The 15471-nt window shown below is 38.9% G+C and overlaps 1 protein-coding gene across 6 annotated transcripts in view; it reads left to right on the top strand.

The window, feature by feature from the left end:
- The window catches only part of PDE4D (phosphodiesterase 4D), a 1277424-nt gene that overhangs the window by 721180 nt on the left and 540773 nt on the right, over positions 1–15471 (top strand). The window contains exon 1 of one of the 6 annotated variants that reach the window (XM_032850099.1): positions 4434–5718. The exons of the other annotated variants lie outside the window; for them this stretch is intronic. Coding sequence (XP_032705990.1) covers positions 5672–5718 — 47 coding nt within the window. The 5' untranslated portion in view covers positions 4434–5671. Of the gene's footprint in view, positions 1–4433; positions 5719–15471 lie in introns of those variants that run through there. 6 annotated transcript variants of the gene reach the window in all.

The raw sequence follows: 15471 nt of genomic DNA on the forward strand, positions 1-15471 counted from the left end.
CATATTTATGCTACAAATATAGAGAATGTGCTTTAAAAAGTTCATAGTGGTATTTGCATATGTACATATTTTTATACAAAATCAATATGTAGAATAGAGGGATTAGTTTTTCCATTCGACAACTATGAGACAAAAGTTCTCCAACCTTTTGAAAATATGGGACACTTCCCTAAAATACCCAAACTAATAATTAGTATTCATAAAAGATTAATAAAAGATCATCTTTTGGATCCTTGTCATTTCATATCTAAATCTAGAGGAGCTTTTATTATGTAAGTTAATTAAAGGGAGTCATTGATTTTAGCTATTGGTTATAGCAGAATGTGACAGCGCCAGAAAGATATACCTTAACAAGTGGAAATACCATTTCATTCTGAAAGTGAAACTCAGGGAGATCAGTGAGGTAAGTCATTGCTCCCTCCCTATCAGATAAGTGACTGAGAGTTTAAGAAACACCCAAGTTCAGAAACGAGGGTGTGTCTGTATTATGCTGTGCTTATATTAGCATAAAGGTTGAACTTCATCCTTTGTATGACACTCATTGTGAGGAGGCCTATCAATTGAAGGGGTTTGAAGAAACCTCAATGGAGTCTTGAAACTGACGGAATATAGAGATTTTTGCCTAGAAAATGTTAATTTTGTGTTCCTACTGTTAGGCTTCTGTAAACATTTTAAAGAACCGGACTCCCTTTTTCAAACCAAACCTTGAAATAAACAGGTAGAAGCAAAGGGGCACTGGTCGAAACCTGCCCATCCCTTTGCCCTGCCCCAAACCATCCCCCTTGTAAGCCTCATCCCCTAGCCGGGGCCAGAGAGGATTTTGGTTATTGAAAAAGGGTAGGGTGATGCTAGCTAGTTAATACTACTCTGCTTCTATTTCATGAAAATGCTGGTTAGAGTATTGTAGTTTACACCATATTAATAAATCGACATTTAAAAAAATTTGTTCTTGCATCAGCCTCGTATGGTGATGGTTAATGTGAGTCTGTTCCTGGAAGGCTGATTACTCTTGCATTTGCTGTGGGATTAAGATTTTTAAAAAGAGAGACAACAACCAGCCTTTATGCCAGTAGAGCTAAGGCTACATGATGGCTGTAAGGATCTCTGCAAGTTTGTGCCAATCTCTAATGCTCAGCTAATAATTAGCACTCCTTAAGGGGGGCTGGGATCGGCAATAACAGTAATCTCTTATGTATGTTCCTGGCATTTCTTAGAAGTTCCATGAAAGGATGACTACCTTTTAGTAGAAAAAACAAATTTGTATTACTCTAGTCTGTCAATGTTACTCATCTTTGAGAATTTGTTTTTAAATTACAAACCTTTAGTTCTGCTCAAATGTTATTTCTTGAACACTACGCATTTGTAAAATACTAAGTCTTGTGAAGTACCAGTTTGTAAAATACTAGTCCTAACTCTGAAGACCCTGTTTCCAGTATACATGGAATAAAAATGTTGGAAATAAGCTATTACTATCCTCTAAGCAAGCCCATTCTTTTTTTTTTTTAAAGATTTTATTTAGTTATTTATTTGACAGACAGAGATCACAAGTAGGCAGAGAGGCAGGCAGAGAGAGAGAGAGGAGGAAGCAGGCTCCCCGCTGAGCAGAGAGCCCGATGTGGGGCTCGATCCCAGGACCCTGGGATCATGACCTGAGCCGAAGGCAGGGGCTTTAACCCACTGAGCCACCCAGGCGCCCCGAGCCCATTCTTTTATATATATATTGCCTTGAGTTTTCAAAATACTCAATTTAGGATTGTTTATTAATGTGTAGTCTTGGTTCTCTGAACTGTGAAATAAATTACATTTTTTTCTTTGTTATCCCTCAAGCAGAAATTTGGCTTTTCTACTATTTATCATAGCTTTTCAGTTGTGTGTCCTTTCATCCTAATTTGTTATACTTTATTCTAGAGAGTTGCATATATAAAAATAGAAATAAAAAGCCAAGAAAAGTCCACTTAAAAAATATTCATTTGAGATCTCCTTTCGGTTTAAATATATTTTAGTTTTACATCTCCTTTAGTAATTGGCTGTGCAAATTGTTGCTGTTGTTTTTTTTAAACTTCTAAAGTGCTTTGCATATACAGTTGCCCACCAATGGGAGCAGGTATACAATGTTGAACTATGTGGTAATTGAGAAATATTCGGAGATGTTTGGGGTATCCTATGACCCATAGGCATTACTCTAGCATATGAACAAAGTAGAATAGAATGGACTGAAAAAAATCAAGAAATTTTAAATAATAGTTATTATAAAGAGAAATCAATTTCCACATCATTTTGCAAGTATTTGTACTTGCCCCTTTCCATGGAGACCCACATTTTACATAGTGTGAGGATTAAGTGTTGGTTTTGAAATAAGTTAATGTTCATCATCATATCAGCATCATCAGCACATGAAACACTGACCTATCAATCTGAATTCTCTTCCAGATCTACTCCCAACATCAAGTGTAATAACAAAGAAATATTATTCTTTTGGGACTCATCTCCAAAATTGGCGCAATAAATGTCATACTCTCCTCAGCATGATTCTGTAAGGCTAAAGTAATACCTGTGAAAAAAAAAATTTTTTTTTTCAAACCATTAACACTAATGCAAAGTGGTATTATTCTTATTATAGAGACCTTAATAATATAGTGGTAACTCATGCAGGCCCTGGAGCCATACTTTCTTGGTTCACATCATGACTCTTATTGGCTGTTTGACCTTGGGTATGCTACCTAATATCAGAGTGTCTCAATTTCCTCATTTGTAGAATGGGACAAATAATGGTCCTTACCTAATAGTGTTGTGAGGATTAAATGAGATAATAGCATAACATCCTTAGTACAGGGCCCTGAGGCAAGGTGGGCATGAGGGCAAGGCAATTTTTCCTTGCTCTTAAATAGGAATATTTAAATATGTCATATAATATCACATATTGAATCACTCTGTGATGCTTGATTCCCAGCATTCAAAGCTTGTCAAAAATAATTCAGATGGGAGTTTTCTGGTTCAGATCACAATGACCTAACGGAAGAGTTTTATTCCCTTTGGAAAAAGGAGGTCATGAAGACACTGCATAAGCTATAGAAAATCCCCAAATATATTCTCAAGTTTCTTTCAAGCTGTGGTACCATCTGAACCTACAAGTTTGAATGGCTTTTAAGGGAATCATTCAATTCTTTCTCATCACAGGAATACTTCCATTAAGATCATCATTTGAGCGGCACCTGGGAGCTTTTGGCTCAGGTCATCTTCTCAGGGTCCTGAGATCCTGCCCCATATTGGGCTCTCTGCTCATCAGGGAGCCTGCTTCTCCCTCCCTCTCTCTGCCTGCCTCTCTGCCTACTTGTGATCTCTCTCTCTCTGTGTCAAATAAATAAGAACTTAAAAAAAAAATCATCATTTGATCAAAATGAAAATTTCCCAAATCATGAACAATTTCAAGACTAAATTTATACCTGGTTTTGAATTTGTGGGAAATATCCCCACCTCCCCCAATTCTGGGTAGTATTTTCTGTGATGACAGGGCCTCACCGGAGGAATCTTAACTAAAGATAATGGCATGATACATTAAATGTTGCCAATATTCCATTTAATATTAAGCAATTACATAACAGCTTTTTAAATGCCTGTTAAAACTGATACATTCATATTGAGTACACTGCTACTTGTAAGGTCCAGTCTTCGATGAACACCATTTAAGTGCCAACCTACTATTAGAAGAGTTTACTATTTTATTCTTGCTCCAAAATGGCATCAACAGTGATGGGGGGCTTTCAGGGGATTGTTGAACAGCATTTTTGGAACAAAGGGTAAGCTTGAGGAAATACAAAATATCAACTGTAGGCATTGCAATGCTTTATCTCAGCACTCCACAAATCTACACACCCCCTAATCAAACAAGCAGCTTTATGGCATGCGCAATTGCAACTGAAGTATAACCGACTTCCGCAGAACTGGCTTCCACAGGATTTCCTGTCCAAAAATTACCGTGTGGTCATCTGTAGCTGAATGGTTATAAATCTTTAAAGTTAGCAAGACACTCCTAGCCATTTTTTTTTTTTTTTTTTTTTTAAAGGAGACAGAGTGACCAAACCCTGTCATATGCAAATTTTCTCCGGAGTTCTTCCATTCCCATTCTTTGCCCTGGCTAGGAAGGGAAAAATAAAAACAAGCAAACAAAAACCCTCCCTTCGCAATATCTGTTTGTTCAAGGTGTCATTTCCCTGGGAGGTTATTTACAGATTTCTTATTGCTTCGCTCATCTTGCCTGGTAATTACTTACTGAAAGAAATCTGCTCTTTAGGGTGAGCTGTTCCTTTAACCCCTTTGGCTCACTCTTCCTTGGAGGCGAGCAAGGGCATGCTGCAGTGTCTGGGAACCCACCTAGAGGGCCCCCTTGACGCCAGCACATCCCCTGTCAGGCAGCAGTCTCTGCAGCCGGAGCGGGCTGCTGCAGAGTTCATGTACAGTACCACGGAGCCTGCAAGTGTCCTGAGCTGCTCAGAGCCGGGCGGCACAGCCCAGGGCAGACAAGGCGGCTGCGAGGATTCCAAAGGTTCTGCTGGAAATTCGGAGCTGGGAGACCCCAGCAGGAGCCTGTTGCCTTTGTGTTTTAAAAGCATGCAAGGTCTGTATAGCTCGGGCATGAGAATCTTTCAGAAGATGTCAGCGCCTCAGAGTAAATGACACCTATTGGGGAATTGAATTTGGGGTAAAAGAGAGAGAGAGAGAGAGAGAGGATAAAAGAAAGACAGCGGGAGAAGAAATTCTTAGACAACGTCTGACTTGCAGCCGTGAAATTCATTTTCTTTCCAAGGCAACATATGAAAAGCCCGCACATGGTTTTAATAACAAATTAAAGGGGATTCTGCAGTGAAAGGATCGATAGCTTAGTCATTTTACTTAAGGAGAGCAGACAGACTTATTATGGGGTTAGGCAGCAGAAATGAATCTCCTCATAACAGCACCTTCTGAAGTCATGACGGTAGCTAATGGTAATCCTGTCCTGCAAAGCAGAAATTGCTCCTTGCCTTCCTACTTTTACCATTGAAAACCGGCAATTCAGAGATTTGGGAAAGAAGTTGGCTTTGATTATCCATGGTTTCTAGCCCCTCTGCCCTGGTCTTTGTCCGACGTGTCTCAGAAGGCAGCACTGCGTTAAAGTGACCACACATGAATATGTGCCTAAGAAAGAAGAAAAAGCAATATTCGTTTCTAAAGGACAGCATGGCAAAGCGACCTGAAGTTTTCCATTGCCCTTCTAACACTTCTTTAACAAGGATAACAAGAAACTGTCTTTTGACTCCTTTTTTCCCACATTCCAGAGTCCTTCCTGAGAGGATGCATTAATTTACACTCTAGGCAGTTGGATTATACCAGGACAATATTTGCCACCATTTAGGATTAGCGACTGAACTGGTTATTTTAGTGTGTTGACTAACGAGTGGAACCTAAATGGATGGACCCATACCTGCAGTGCTCTGTGATATTTCTTTTTCCAAATCCTGGAAGGGCTTTTGTTGTTGCTGTGTGTTTTTTGGGGGGGATTTTTTTGGAATTCAGTACTTGTTGCAATAATTGCCCATGATAGCTGCTCAAACAGGAGAGTTGGGATTCATCTATGAAAATCACTACATGTAACATATGAGACAAGGAAAATATTAATGACAGAAGATCTGCAAACATGATGCACGTGAATAATTTCCCCTTTAGAAGGCATTCTTGGATATGGTGAGTAATCAATGTCCCCCTTTAGTTTGTAAAGCTCAGAATTATAAAATTCCATGACAGGTGCCAGAGGTGAATTTTTCTTGAACAAGAATATGGGTATCAAATGAGGATAAAGCGTGAAACATGTTTAAAACCTAATGTTGTCTGAGAAAGTAATGGTTATGCAATAACAAATTACTTGTTAATATAAAAGCATCCCAAAATAAAAATTCCAATATGAGGACATTTACAATTGCTAACATTTCATAGAGAAAAAAAAACAATAATTTTGTGAATATCAGGTATTTAACTAACAAATAAAAGAAAAAGGGAGGTTTGGGTTGGTTTGTTTGTTTTCTTTTCAGTTTCATTTGAAAATTCCCTGGGGAAGGACATACATGCATTTCTGACATCTAATGTCTAATGTCAACTTGCTTGCTCTTAGGTCTTTTTGGATTTCCAAAAGAAGGGAAAACTTAGAATGTCGGCTCAGTTTTAAAATAATACTAAGATGTGTCAGTGTCTCACATATAAGGAATTTAACTGCTTAGAAGTTAAGTAACTATATATAAAATCTAATTTAACTATGTAGAACTCTTTTCACCAGAATGAACCAATTTAATAGAATTCTAAAACATGAATCTAGGATGAAGTGTTCAGACTCTTAAAGAATTTGCTTAGTGCATTGATATTATATTGTGTATTAAGGCTCAATGCAATTTATTAAGGTCCCAGGACATGTGACATCATGTACTATTTCTTATTAGAGTTTATGACTAAATGTGTATAGGAAATAATTGCTGAGGGTATTATAAGGACAGAACTCATTATTTTAAAATTGTTTGTTTTTACCACACCTTTAGGGCTGACTGGATTTCAATCTCATAGCAAAAACTTTGTCAGTGCTTGATAAAGTCACATTTTAAGGTTTTGTGGCTATTAACATGGTTTGTTTTAGATACTGCAATGTGTCTGATTTTGAAAATATATTTTCCTGGTAAATTTTTTTGGCTGGTCTTAGGAGAAGTCATAAATATCAAAATAGAGGGTTGTGAGGGTTTTTCTAACTACTTTTATGACCGTGTCTCAAATGAAATCTTCCTGGTATCTTAAGGCTCTGCCAAAATCATCTGCTGGTTTGTTATAGATGTTTGAGCTTGTTAGCTGAAAGTCAGTTGTAGAGAAGGGTGGGTGACATCCTCAGTCACTCTGGGGAGGAACTGATTTTCTCTCACTACCAGAGACATCCAGAACTGACGTTGTGGCGTATTTCCTTCTTTGCCTTCCAGAGCCATGGTCCCTTATCTCTACTGTGTTTGGGAGGGAGTCTGGGTGACATGCCTGCAAACCTTAATGGCCCCCTTCCAAGTGCATTACCAGAGTTCCCAACTCAGTGGGAGCTTTGGGTCTATGGCCTTACTGGGCCTGATGGTGAGGTTCTGACATCAGCAGTAAGGTCCTTGTCATTCTTACAGAATTCAATCACATAAATAGTCTTTAACCCTAAGGTAAGAAGGTCTTAGAAACAGTCCCTGGCACGTAGTAGGCATTTGTCAAATATTTTTTTTTTCTTCTATTCCTCTGCCTTTCTTCAAGGTTAATTTTGAACCTATTATAATTTGTTTAGGGTGGAAATTACCATTCTCATTTCTAAAAAGTGTACCTTGCTATAAAGCAACAGTTTTTGTTCTGCCTGAACCAGGTTGTTTGGGTCCATTTGTTTATGTTGCAATAGGTAGAATGCATGTACTCATCTTTGAATACCTAACATTATGACCACCTCATATTTTGCTACAGTTACCTCACATGTACTTTTAACAGGAGAGAAATTCAACTCTGTAGTTTTTGAAAGAATGCAAATGTGCTTATTCATGCTCCTCTAGGTCTGTAATATATATGTTTGAAAGCTGTATAGAGAAGTTGAGAGTCCTGGTGGTTTTCCTTTGTGCCTGAAGCTCCATAACCCTTCATACACTTCACGGCATCATGTGTCGATTTGTTGTTGTGGCCAAACGTAGCCAGTGTGGAGTGTGAGTGTTCTGTAGATCTCTTCTTGCCTGGGCCCTTTAGAAGGAGTCATTAATAAGACATTGACCTCAAAGGGAGAAGGTGGTGTTTTTTTCCAGGTGACCCAGTTAATGTCGTGCTTGGTTCTCAACTTGCCTGATTGTTGTTTTCCTCTGATTTATAACCTCACCTTTCTGTTCTGCGGTAAGAGATTCTAGGTATTTGTTGACAGAAAACCTCCCTTCCCTTTGTCCTACTGTAAGAGTCCCTAAAGGATTGTATTCCATGCTCATGAATTACTGTGCTGAGAAGGAAGGATTTGCCAAGTTGTTCTCCTTTTCATCTCTGTGGGCTCACGTTCCTCATTTCCATGTGTAGGTCTGATCTTGTCTTTTCTTTCTTTTGTCGTCTTCTTCTCCTCCTTCTCCCCCCTCCTCCTCCTTCTACTCCTCTTTCTTCTCCTCCTTCACCTTCTTCTTCTTTCACAAAGGGGCAGATCAGAAGTTGGCCACAGATCAATGCCAGGGACTAAAAAACATTTTAAAGGAGATGTGTGCTTTGGTTTGATGAGCCCTGGCTCATCTCTAAGAAGGCTCTAACCCCTTTGGATAGGCAGGACAAAGAGCTGTGTGCTGTTTTTCTCTCTGCTTCTGAGGAGCAAGAAGGAGGGAAAATTGAGATCTAGAGTAGTCTTCCAACATTTATCAGAGGTAATGATTCAAGTAGAAGCCTGTGTATACTGCTCCCACTTGGACTCTCATCCTCTTGCCCTAGGGCTAGTGTGTTGAGAATTGAGCAATAGTAATACAAATTCATTGTTTATTGGTTACAAGTTAAAGTTAATAGTGGTCTTTTTACTTGTTTTAATAGAACACTAACCCATAAGTGCTCAGAGAGTGGTATGAAGAATGTGCTTTTCTTGTTTAAAGCTACGTTAGAAATATTTGCTGGAGAGTTTTATTATGAAGCCTTCTTTCCATTACATTTGTTGACCTTTTTACTTCCAAGCCAAACAAAGATTAGGGTTTGCCTCACTAGGTAAATAAGTACTATATAGCTCTTCTTATTTTTCATTCTGGCTGGTTGTGAGCATATAGTGATAGTCTGGCAGTTCAGGGATGGGTCTTCTTGCATGGTTGGAAAAAAGGAATTAAAATCCACTCTCCAGGAATTTAAATTCCATTTAGTAGCAAGTAAAATGAATCTGCAGAAACATCATGGCCTAGAGTTATATCCAGGGGTCAATCAAGAATGACATAACATAGTGTGCCTGTGTATAGATGTATGTCTGTGGATTTTTGCCTAACGTAAAAGTAGAACACCTCCATGTAGTCTGATTTATGAAGATGCTATAATTTTATGCCAGAAACACCAGGGCTCTCTTGAATGCAACTGAATTGTACACGTTTAGGATTTAGGAGGGTGCTTTATTTAAATGCCTTTGCTTCCTTTTTATGATGGACTCAAGTTACTCTGAGAGAAGACAGTGGGAAACAGAAGCCAAAGGCCACTGCTACGGGAGGCTGCCCAGGGCTGGTATTAGCGTGTGCCTCTGAGGAAACCTGAGGAAGAGTTGGGATTAGTGACTGTAGATGGTGATTAACTGTTTTACTTATTGGTGCTTAGGACTGAATTTTGTAAAGGCTGCACATTTAAATTATTTTATCAAGCTTTCTTTATGGTGCTGAGAGGTGACTCTAGTCAAGAGGCAAAATAGGGTGATTATGGTAACTTGACTCCACATTGAGGCTTCTTTTCCCTTTTTCTAGGCTGGCACATCCCTTTATTGATCTTGTCCTTCCCAGGTCCTGATAAGGTTTACTCCAGCAATTCATGGTTTATTATTCTCCGGTAAACCAAGAGTTAAACTCGTGTACTGATTTTTTTTTTTTTTATCTAAATCCTTCAGAGACTGAAAGAAGATATAAATCAACATATCAACAATATCTTAGGCATATATGTATGCATAAAGTATAAATATATACATGTGTATACACACACACACACACACACTTTTATATATATATAAACACAATGAATAAATTTAATCAGAGAAAGGCAAGCTGGCCTGATTCTTAATGCAAGGATCATCCTTCTCATCTGGCCTCTTCAAGTCTCATCTTTTAAGTTTTTCTTTGCTTCATTTATTGAAACTATAGAAACTCAACCCAAATTGCATTTTCTAGAGTTTGTTTTGGCCAATGCAATAACCTCGCTTGTCTTATGAGAATATTAGCGAGTGGGAGAAACATTGAGTTTGATGACCATATGCAGTGAAGGACAAAATGCACAAAGTCTCACACAAGATAATGGAGCTCTGCTCATTTTAGTCAACCTAAAATTCCTGCCAGTGTTTGTCTGTCTTCTGATGAGATTTCCGATCATTGCTGATCTTGTTTCAGTACCATCTCTTCCCCTGAGTGACAAAACTGCCCATAAGTTCTGGAATACTAATGCCAAATTCTCAGATTGATCCTGAATTTCTGTTATGGCCAAATACAATTTATAGGCAATAGAATTTAGGTAGAGATCATAATTTTACAAACTCATCTTGTTCACAAATCCCCTGGGCTAGATAGAAAAGTCAGCTATTGTTTAAGGCAGAAAGTCAGGTTTAGATTTAATACAACAAAGATTTTTCATTAGATGAAATATTAATCCTATTAAACATGTGACTTTTCCTTAGGTTTTCTATTTTATTATCTTTTATTGCTTCTATGTGTATCCTCCTTAGTTTCTGTTAGCAATATCTTATACTTTTAACATAAAAATAAGTCATTTTTTATAAAAGTTGATTATGGAATGGTAGGATAGAGGAGTAAAGTGGGCACCAGTCATATCAACATGTCCACAACTTACGGAAATTAAATGTAATTTTTAGTCTAAGCAGACTTAGTAAAATAGTGCTCTTTAAACTGCTGACAGGTTACATCCTCAATGGGCTAAGTGGGTGGTCTGTGTCAGAAAGGTTTTAGACAATCCCTACAAAAAAAGGAAGGAAGAAAATATTCTCCATCATGTGAAAATAATTACCTATGAATTTGGGGTGTTTTGCTTCTGTTAAATTCTTCACTCCCCACCCACCCATTTCTGTATCCCTTTTAGCTATTACTGAGTTACTTCCACTAATGTTTAGGTATCTGGGCTCAGAGAAAAATAGGCAAATAAAGGAAAAGGAAAATAATTCAGAATTCTGAGAGGAAGAATATCCCAAGGAGGGAACCTGACAACCAGTTTCTGACTTGCTGCAGTTTAGAACTAACTAACTTCCCTTCATCCCATCCTCCTTCCCTCCCTCCCTTCCTTCCTTTCTTTCTTCCTTCCACAGTATCCACATTTTGCCTCTTCCTCTTCTCCTTTGATCATACCCCACAAACATGAACACTCATCAATGCCCATCTAGCTGTAGCATCATTGCCAACATTTATAATAGCTCCAAAGACCTCCAAGCCATAAATTAACTGCTGACCCTGTTTATCACTCAGTGGACTCTTGGCCGGTGTTTCCAGTTGTTAGAGAAACCAGCCTGTAAACATACTTTAGACAAGATATTTCAACTAGAGATTCTGTCATGTGCAGTTGTGGGATATATATTTGGTTTCAAGGATGGATAATCGAGATTCTGTACCATCAGGTTATTGGCTGGGGAAAAACAAAACAAACCAAAAAAAGCCTCAGGTTTCTAACTCTAACTTCTGGTGTTAATATTATCTGTGACCTTGTGAAGGCTCCCTGAGCTCTTCACCACTTGTTGAAAATGAGCGCAGCAGGTATTTCCCTGCTTCCTGTTGAAGAGTAGACTAGTAAAGAACCTCTCATAGCAAATGGGGGAATAATAATTTATTAGACTGCTAGACCATGGCATGCTGAAACCTCTTGAGAGAATCTCTTAAAAATATAAGTACCAAATGTAACCACTGACTACTTAATAGAAGAGGTGAACACTGACTGAACACCATTCCCCGGTCCTCCATCCCTGCACCTGTTCCCTGGTTTAACATAAATAATGATTTAATGGCAACAGTAACTATTAGAGGTGGGTCTGATTTGAATCCCTGTTTGCAGATGAGGAAAGGAATGCTCAAAGAAGGTAAATAACCTGCCCAAGGTCCCATATGTATATGACTTAGGGTTGCTGACCCACTCATAACCAGGTCCAGCCTCATTTTAAAACCCAGTGTGTTTAAATCACCATATGTTGTTCTGTGGCAGATGCCTTAGCGCTCTGTCTGTGGACCTTCTGGAAAATAGACTAGCAGGAAGAGCAGAGAAAATAATCAGTTTCACTGTGTTAGTTAGCAAGTTGGGTAAGTGCATGGGATGCCTAATGAATGTCAGTGGCCTTTCCCTGAGAAACCCTTCCTGGTCATGTTAGTTCCTGACCTACACTTCCACCATGTCAGTGGCTCTTTTTGTGTTTTCTCAGAATGAGAAATTTTATAAGGAATTTGAGGTGAAACATGTTCCCAGGAGCACTCTCTCTGGTCAACAGGGTCCTTTCTGTGGATTAAGGAAAGGTGCTTCTCTAGGCAGGTATTTTAGGAAAGACATCCCACTTCAGGCAGATGAATTAGAAGTGCAGAGTATGGTGTTTCATGAATGGATAGAGCCTCTGTGCAAAGCAAAAGGCGTTGCTTGCTCTGGGCACATACTCAGCCAGGGGAGCAGGTGTGAGTTGAACTTTGCTCACTGTGCTGTTGGGCGATGATCAAACGGCACAGCCCTGAACCTGTCTGGACATGGTCTCCACCTCCACCTCAAAGGGCAGTTCTGATGGTCAGATAAAATTCATGTCTTCGAGAGTGCTTTGCTGACAATAAAGGATCATCGAAATTTTGAGTTTTGCTACCATTGTTGTTATTTTCTTCAAGATGTTCTAATTACAGGTCTTGGAAATTATTATTATTATTTTTTGCGTGGATAAAGAATATTCACATTTTCTGAAATCAGAGCCAGTGCCAAACTGCCAAAGAAACATTTTAATCATGAAATCGCCAATATCTTAGCTGCTGAAAAATGTCATTCTTACTCGATTGTGTTAGAACATGTGGAACATACTGATTCATCTAAGCATAGGGCATGCCCAGATACGTATGATAACAGTCCTGCCTTGAAGATACTCAGAGACTCTTGAGGAGAACAGCCACAGAAATACATAATTATAGAACAGTAGGGAACATATTAGTATAGGTATGTACAAAGTATTACAGGAATTTAAAGGGAGAAACAATTGGCTGTTCCAAATACTTTAAAGAAATCTAGAAATGAGGAACTAAAAATATACCCGATGGACTTGACAATTAGTGGTTATTGGCAACACTTTGGAGAGTGGTTTAAGGGAATGTCTGGGGGTAAGTTCTATCTCCGGGGTTATAAAAGAAGAGAAAATTAATGCACACTACTTTCAAAATTGTGGACAAGGACAGAAAGGGGAACAGAGAGTAGGGGCAGAAGGAAGAAGAGGAGTAGAATCAGTAGTTAATGAGGAATACCAGGTACTTTTAAGGATAAGGGACATACCGGAAAAGAAGTGTCCAGTGAGAGGATCAGGTCAGTGAAGAACATGACTTCCTTCCAGATAGGAAGAAGAAAGGGAAAGACGGATGCAAATAATGTAGAGCTTAGGTGGGTGGAAAGAGAGGCCGAGGGAGTTTTGGTCTCATGCCCTCTGTTTTATTTGGGCGGGGGGGGGGAGTGGAACTCAAGATTGTATCTCAGAAGGAGGACCATGGGGAGGCAAGTGAAAGAGCTTGGCCAGGTTGTGGAACGAACGGTATTAGTGGGGAGGAAATCAGTGATAACATATAGATAAAGTCGATAAAGGACATTTCACTTATATAAAATTACCTTCACAAAATATCATGTCAAGAAAAGGGGTAGAGATGTGACAGAAATCTACAATTCTTAGTCACTAAAGTAGGAAGCTGTTCTGTCATTAGAATTTCTCTTGATTATATCTTTGGGGATTCCAAAGAGTGCAGAATTGATTTTACCGTTGGTGTTCTCTATTTTTTGTAGTGGTAGAGGCCGTTTTACGAACATACTAAGTAGATTGCTGGGCCAGTGTCATGACCTAATTTTTGGAAATGTGAGATTTCCTAGGCTTCCTGGAAATAACTCTTGGGTGACAAACAGAAGCTCTAAGATGTTTGCTTTGAATTTTATCTTCAAATGAATAAAAATCACAGTGGGAAGAGAAGGCAAAATGATTCAGCTTTGTTCACTTTTTTAATAGGAACCTTTCTGTGGTTTATGTTGGAATGTCACAAATCCATATATATATATATACATATATCCTGCTTTTACAAAGATTTCAAAACCCTTCTGAAGTTGGCTTGCAAGTGTCACCCATCTCTGAGAAACTTACTGAAAATGACAAAGCCTACTCTGACTTCAACCAGAACTGGCATAACCTATTTTAAATATTTATAAATTTACATTATCTTTTATGTTTCCATGATATCTCAGGAGGAAGAATGTCAAATATAAGATGCAAATTAAAGGAACTTCTAAAATATAAGTTAATTATAAACCCTATAGTGCATAGTGAATTGAGATATTATGAATTCCTTTCATCTTTTCTGGTCAGCACTTTCTCTGAGGTCAGCAGAGCTTCCCCCTGTTCAGTGCTCATAATTACTTGGTCTGGGCTTTCTTTGTGGGATTTCTACTGAAGCTCTAATTGTCTAAATAGGGTCCCAAGCAGTCCTAGTCACTTAGAAGCTAACTTCGTGATTCCCTTCCTTGGAGTTGTCGTGTTTTCCTTTTTAAATCTGAAGGTGAGGAGGTTGAACTAAATGATCACTAATGGTGCTCTAAGAACCTAAGAATCTATATCTTACCTTATTAATTTACTCATTTCTATATTGCTGAGGCTTAACCCTCCCCTGACTGAAGGGAATGCTGAGAAATGCATTGATCAACAAACCCCTCAGAGACCTAACCCTGACGCCCTTCAGAAGTGTTGGGTCCCTCTGCAAAAAACCTGAATTCTCTCAGCCTTAGGTATTTGGCTTACTTCTTTCTTCACAAAACTATACTTTAAAGATCAACCTGTTCATGGGTCAGATGGCAACCTGATGCCCATTAATGCTGATAGTCACTTAGACTATCTGAGAAAATATATCTCACATACTGTGTATGTGTCCCTTATGTCTTCCCCACTCTTCTCTCGGCCTGAGATCTCTGGCTCTTCCCTTGGCTAGTTCCCATTGAAACTAAAAAAATAACAGGGAATGAAGGTCTCAGTATCAGAAACCTTGTCGTTGCCGTGTATGTGTATGCATCTTTGTTCAGAAAATTTAAAACAAATCATTTACATAATTACGGAGAGTCTTTTGATGTTTTAGAGAGAAAGGACATCTGGCAGTGCCGAGTGGGCACACTGAAACCCTTGTCATTGAGGGTACTGGAGGAGACCTCTCACATCCTAAGCAGGCATGGAATCCTGGGAATTCGAGTTTTATGGAAGAGAATACTTACTGAAGAATCCCATCATCTAGTAATCCATGCAGGGTTGATTCTTGAGAGAGACTGAATGTTAAAGTAGATCAGGCTGTCACCATGTTAAAGGATGACCATGTTCTACGAAGCCTTCCCCGCACATCCTTTTGCTTCAAGGAGCTCTCTGTGACCAGACTAAGCTTTGAGACTTTGTAGTAACCAATCATAGTGCATTCTGTTCATGAGCAGCCACCTCAGCTACATAGCCCAGCACTTGGCCACTTCATAGCCCCAGAACTTGGCCCAGTGTCATACCCAGTAGGT

This window comes from Lontra canadensis, unplaced genomic scaffold (assembly GCF_010015895.1).
Source record: "Lontra canadensis isolate GAN:19392208 unplaced genomic scaffold, GSC_riverotter_1.0 scaffold4, whole genome shotgun sequence".
Taxonomy (NCBI): Eukaryota; Metazoa; Chordata; class Mammalia; order Carnivora; family Mustelidae; genus Lontra; species Lontra canadensis.